We start from the raw sequence: 6,689 nt of genomic DNA on the forward strand, positions 1-6,689 counted from the left end.
GAGGCAGAGGCAGGTGGATCCCTGCATATAAAAATCCTGTCTCAAATGCCCTCCTCCCCAGAAAAGTTGGCTGGCTGCTCTCCATCTCAGGCCTTTGTTACTTTAAAAAATGGTTTTTATTCCAATGTAGTGTGGGTCCATAGAGTCTCCATTTTCTGCTGTGTTCTACTATTTTTCTCATATGTTAACTGCTGACAAATCTCCAGAAATATCCTGTCCAATACTGTTTCATTCAAAATGGGGATCTTTTTTGTTCTGGCTTTTTTTTTTTTTCCTGAAACTAAAGTGTGCCTACCCACAACCTACGCCACTCCACATGACCTACTCTGTGCACGGACGGATCTGGGTCCTGGCAATTACCGTGACCTCACCATGAGGGGTCACAAGATCCTCCTGCATTGATAGGATTCTGCAAGGCAGACTGAGGTTTTGGGGGGATTGAGGTGGTGTTTCAAACAAGGTTTCTCTGTATACACCTGCCTGACCTGGAACTTGCTCTGTAAGCCAGGCTGCAGATCCAACTGCCTCTGCCTTCCCAGTATTGGATTAAAAGTGTGTGCCACTATCTAGAAATTAGAGCTTTTGTGTCTTATACTGCAAATGGGAAGTCTTTCATCTGCGTGTAGTTACTTAATCAAAGATGCACTTGCTTTAACAATTATTATTTCCTGGGGGAACATAAATAATTTTGAGACAATAACTCATGCAGCTCAAGGTGGCCTTGCACTCACTAAAAAACTAAGGATGACCCTGAATTTCTGACTCTAGCTCCCAAAGAGTTACAAGTATTATGTGCCACCTTGTCCTGCTTTTGAATTGCTAGGGATCAAATTCACAGCTTCACGGACGCTGGGCAAACTCTCACGTCTCCTACAATCCCATCCCTTCGCCATGCCTGTTTGTGTGTTTGCTTGGTGAAGTCAGGACCTCCTGTAGCCAAAACTGACCTCCAAGTAGCTGAAAATCATCATCTCAAACTCCCGATCCTTCTAACTTTTTAAGTTCTGGGATTCCAACATATATCACCAGACCCAGTTTAAAACAGGGCAGGCCAGGTGGTGGTGGCCCAGGCCTTAAATCCCAGTGCTAGGGAGGCAGGGACAGGCAGATCTCTGTGAGTTCAAGGCCGGCCTGGTCTAGAACAGCCAGGGCTGCTGTTTTAAAAAAACAAAACAGCCAACAACATACAACAAAAAGACAAAACGGTGAGGGGGATGTAGAGAGAGAGTTGGCCAAGTGACTACATTTGCAGAGAACCTGGGTTTGATCCCAGCACTCAAATGGTAACTCCTAACTGCAGTTCCAGGGACTTGGATGCCTTTTTCTAACCCCTCAGGCACCAGAAAACACAAATGATGGCAGGTATATACATGCAAGAAAAACCCATACACATAAAATAATCTTTTTAAATCTAAAAAAAAAATAAATAAATAAAATAACTAAAAAAACAAGCAAAACCCAAACTTTTCATTTCCTTCAAAATATCGGAATGGTCCAGAAAGCTCAAGTCAGAATTCTCAAGGATGAGATTCAAAATGCTAATGCAGTGAGACCCACAGGCTTCGTGACAGCCAATGACACCAGAAAACTGTATAAAGGAGTCCTATTGTGTTCTTTTGAGTGTTCCTGGATGGGAACCTTGGAGTATGGGCTAAGGCTAGAGTCCCTCCTTTGGATCCGAGGTGGAAGAAATTAACCCTTTCAGCACTGGACTAAGAATAGCCTTTCATTCATAGATGAACACTAACTTATTCTGGGGCTGAAGAAATGCCTCGACCGCTAAAAGCATTCGTTGCTTTTGCAGAGGCTTTGGGTTCAGCTCCCAGCACCCACCTGGTACACTCATAACCATCCATTTCCAGGGAATCCAACACCCTCTTCCAACAACATACACCTATATACCTACACATGCCCATACAGAAATCTATATTTACCTAGTAAAAACTGAATTACAAAAAAAAAAAAAAGGAAACATATTTATTGAACACAGGAGTGGTGCTCCTATCTGCAATCTCTAATAGTCAGAAGGCTGAGGCAGGAATCCTGATGTTTGAGAAGAGCCTGGGCTATAATGATGAAAGACCCCCAGTGTGGGGAGACCCTCACTCAAGTCTCGGGATGACACGACCCCCCCCCCCAAGAACTCACACAAGACCGTCCTTGCTGTAATCACATGGTTTATCGATAGGAACCAGTGCACTGGGGTCAAGACTCGTATCCCACGCAGGGGCACAGGAGTTCAGACGCCCAGTAGCTGGGAGAAGGGGTATTTAAAGGAAGAAGCCACAACCCAAGGGGACAGGGATGGCGTCATTGGAAAATGTGGAGAATACCACTGAAAAGTCACAAGAAGCTTTCTGTCTCTCAAGATTGCTTTTAAGATTGTAATCTAACTTTATGGTCAGTTAGTTCCTGGGAGAAGCTTCCTCTTATCTTTAGTAGGTTGGGATCACCACCTATCTAAGGGCCTTACCTTTAAGCCCTTTTATCTAGTTTCTGGGAAAGCAGGCTCAAGAAATGTGACCTTTTACCTACTTACAGGTAAAAGGTCTGGAATTTGAGGTATTTAGTGCTTCTTAGGGGTAAGACAGCATTTCTAAACTTCTGACTTTTTGGCTGTATTTTTTTATTCTTTCAATGAGACCTGCTTCAAAAGGAACAAAATTTAAGAAACATACACCAATGTGCCTATGTGTATGTGTATATATCCATTCCAATGCTGATGTGTATATATGTGGAGTATATATGTTTGTATATGTATGGTGATCTGTGTGTATACATGTGTGAACTTATCTCAATGGTGACATGTATATACAGAGATGCGTGTATGTATTCATATGGTGATGTCTACCAGTCAATGGTGATATAAATGTAGTATAAATGTGTTTATCTGGTCATCTGTTCTGTTACCGTTCTGATTTGACTTGGGCTCAGGACAGCTATAACTCTTGTATCCCTCCCTTCAACCCTTCTACTCAGAGAGGAATACTGAAGCCCACCGCTTACGTGCTCACTAGATTCCTCCTCTAGTAGAGAAAAGGCACAAATGAGATGCTAACACTCACATCGGGTTTGTGACCTCCAAGAAGGAAGAATAAAGCTGTCTGTAGGGAAGGCTCTCTCAACGGAAATAAATGTGCATCACAGACGAGCAGAACCCGCTGGTGCCCCCAGATAAAGGCAGGTGATCTCTGAGAGTTCAAGGAGAGCCAGACCTATTATAGAGGGAGTTGGAGCTCAGCCAGGGGCGGAGTTAAGACCCTACCTAAAAAAAACAAAAACAAAAGATCTTCAAGAAGTAACAAGCTCGGTATCTGGAGGAAGGATGAGCTAGGGCAGAAAATGCTGCCTTCTATGCACAAGTGAGATTACTTAAAGCCTAGTAAGGGGACAAAGAGAGTTGGGATTTTTTTTAATTGGATGAGAAAATTCAATGTAGACTTCTTGGCACTGGGCGTGGTAGCACATGTTTATAATCCCAGCATTTGGGAAGTATTGGGAGAGCAATTATGCAGTGGAAACAGATTTATCTCCACAGAAGAGGATTTTCTCCCATTGCTGTCAACAGAATTTGTTAGTTGTTTCTAAGTCCCCTACACGTACATATAGATGTATAGCAATAGGTATGTATTTTTATTTTGAGATAGGGTCTCACTTAGTCCAAATTGGCCTAGAACTTGCTTTGTAGCTGAGGCTGGCCATGAACTCCAGATCCTACTTCCTCCCAAGACCTTACATATATTTAAGGACAGAAACGTACCTAAGGTCATAAAGCCAGAAAGCTCCCCACGTGGGAATTATCCCACATTAACTATCAAACTGGTCTCCACAGGGTAAACTGAAATACCTACTTTGGTGAGTCTTCAACCATCACAAGCCCTCTAACGCAGCAATTCATACCCCACATTACACGCTAGAAAGGTTGGATTTCACAACAGGTTGGATGCAGAAGCTGAAGATCCCCCCCAAAGCTATACTCGGTTCAAGCATTTACAAGGATACAAAGGTACACTGGGAAAGGGGTAATGGCTCTTTCCATATTTTAATGGCACGCGTTTTAATCATTTAAATTTTATTCGTTAAAATAACAGCCTTGGAAAAAGAGATATTCTCATCAGAAGTCACAGCGGGGATCCAGGAATATCTCGTTAGACTATAAAGGATATAACGTAGTTAAAAACCACGCCAGAACCAAACACCAGCCACGGCTCAATCTGTGTGTGTGCAGGTGGGAGTCATTCTGACTGGAAACTGGCTTCACTCCAAACACTGGCCCAGTTCCAGGGTCTTCATGGCTTCCTCCAGCTTGAGCATTCCTGCATGAGAAACCGCAGCAGGAGGATTAAGTGTTGTGGGACAGTAGGGGGACCTCATGATTCTCCATATCTTTAAGCATCTTTTTGTGGCCCTCTAATTAGAATGGGGGACACCACGGGGCCAGTTCTAACGTTCTCCTAGAAGCCCAGAGATGGGGGTGGGGTGGGACAGTGTTACCTCAGATAACCCTGACCAGAGGGACAAATCCCAACCCCCTTTCCCCTTAGACTTACCTCTAGGGCCCCTGACCCCCAAAAAGATTGTCAGAGACAGCTCAGAGACCAAGGAAGAATCCTACGTGATGCCCAAGGCAAGGAATCTTCAGAGGGATGCAACCAGTGGAGATGTGAAAAGGAGGTAAGCGAGGGGGAGGAGGCTGCTCCGCCATGCCCTGGTTCAGGGCACCTGTAAGCGACTCTCACCTCTTTCCTGGCGCAGGCGGTACCTCTCAGCCATGGACTGAAGCATCCATTTAGCCCGAAGCTTGTGGTTGCAAGAGCCATAAATTAAGACCTCCGTAAGTCCGGAAGATTCCAGAATCTTCAGTTCAAACATGGCTCGGCTCACCTGCTCGATGTGAGGCATTCGAGATCCCTGTGGGCCTGTTGGGGAAAGGAAATGAGCGCTCCAGGACCCGGAGCCTGGGCCTTGGCAACCCGGTCCAGACTTGCTACTCACCAAACAGAGATTTTAGCACCAGCGTGTGGACTTGGAATACTTCTGGATCTTTCAGGTCTTCAGGAACTTTCACCCACGGGGGGATATCTTTACGGGTCACAAGGGTTGCCATCTTAATTCCTGGTTAGGAACCAATTTCCAATGAAGACTAGGTCAGACTTAACTTTGATGGCCCACAGCCCCAGGCTCAAGAAGCTTTAGGAGCTGTGAGGGCGATGTTTGACGAGACCACGCCTACCAGGGCCCGCCCACTACGGGGCCCAATCTCAGACTGTACTCTCAGGCTGTGCTCCTGGGAGACGAATCCAGGCCCCAGGCCTCCCTGTCCAGCTGATCCAAGCTAACTAGGTTTGTCCCTGTACTGCCTTGTTTTTCCAAATCCAGGGGTGGGGATCTTGGGAATAGAAGTCAGTGCTGATGACCTTCCTCTGAGAAATAACCAATGGGGTCTGAACCCCGAAAACTAAGGAATCCATGGGAAGGTTCAAAGACTTCTAAAAGACTAGCTTTCCCCATCCGGAAAGAATCGGATCCTGAGGCCTCATTTTGTGGGAAGTCAGAGCAACTCCCAACAACTCAACAATAATTCTTGCCGTTTAATGAAAATGAAAGGAAGTTTGGGATCTCGTTCTTTTCACTAAAAGCTCTAGGTGCCTTTAAAGTGTGCCCACTATCTTCCTTAAAGGTCCTGGTTCGGATGTTTTGAACTAACCTGAAATTCAAAGGTCACGTGTTCCTTGCCTGCCCCCTTCACTCCAAACTGGTCTAGGCTTCAGGTGAGCGACTGAATTAAACTTGGCTTATTCACTATTAAAAACAGTATTTCAAACAAATCTGGAGCCATTTGGGTTCACTGGCGTGGAGATGATTTCAGTTATGGCTTATGATGAAGCCCAGGCCCAGCAAAGCCTGGTATCATGTGAAGTCCTTTCAGCAGGTTTTTAGTAACAGCTTAGGCCATCATTTTATTGTGGGTGGGTTCTTTTTTGGGGGGGAGGGGGTGTTGGATGATTGGTTTTTTTGGTTTTTTATTTTGTTTTGTTTTTTGTTTTTGTTTTTTGGAGACAAGGTTTCGATATGTAGCCCCTTGGCTGTCCTGGAACTTGCTCTGTAGACCAGGCTAGCCTGCATAAAGAATTCAGCCTCCCTAGTGCTGGGATTAAACATGCATGCCACCACTACCTGGCTTGGTCTGGGCTTTAGTGCAAGGACTAGCATTAACAATTTAGAAAATGATCACCAATAGCTAAAACCATTGGATGAAGGTTAATGAAGACTAGATATTTAAAAGGTCTGGAAGTCTCAGGGCATTGCCTTACAACAGAGACTGTCTTAGTCAGGGTTCTCTAGAGTCACAGGACTATGTGTAGTCTCTATATAGTAAGGGGATTTGTTGATTACAGTCTATAATCCAACCCCCCCAACAGTGGTCAGCAGCGGCTGTGAATGGAAGTCCAAGGATTTAGCAGTAGCTCAGTCCCACAGGGCAGGCAGGCAAAGAAGAGAGAATTCTTCCTTCTTCCAATGTCCTTATGTAGGTCTCCAGCCGAAGGTGTGTCCCAGATTAAATGTGTGTACCACCACGCCTAGATCTGGGACTTGTTTTGTCCCAGATGGCCTTGAACTCAGAGATCTCCTTGCCTTAGTCTCCTGGGAGGCATAGACGCTATGCCTCAAGATCAGGATCAAAGGTG

General features: G+C 45.1%; 1 protein-coding gene across 1 annotated transcript; it reads right to left on the reverse strand.

Moving 5' to 3' along the window:
- Positions 1-4,019: 4,019 nt before the first annotated feature.
- Dppa5 (developmental pluripotency associated 5) lies at positions 4,020-6,329 on the reverse strand. Its single transcript, XM_236761.6, has 3 exons — positions 4,996-6,329; positions 4,740-4,919; positions 4,020-4,316 (listed from the first exon to the last, which is right to left on the reverse strand). The coding sequence occupies exons 1-3, from the start codon at positions 5,105-5,107 to the stop codon at positions 4,258-4,260; spliced, it is 351 nt and encodes a 116-aa protein (XP_236761.1). The 5' UTR covers positions 5,108-6,329; the 3' UTR covers positions 4,020-4,257.
- Between the last annotated feature and the right edge of the window lie 360 nt (positions 6,330-6,689).

Source organism: Rattus norvegicus, chromosome 8 (genome assembly GCF_036323735.1).
Source record: "Rattus norvegicus strain BN/NHsdMcwi chromosome 8, GRCr8, whole genome shotgun sequence".
Taxonomy (NCBI): domain Eukaryota; kingdom Metazoa; phylum Chordata; class Mammalia; order Rodentia; family Muridae; genus Rattus; species Rattus norvegicus.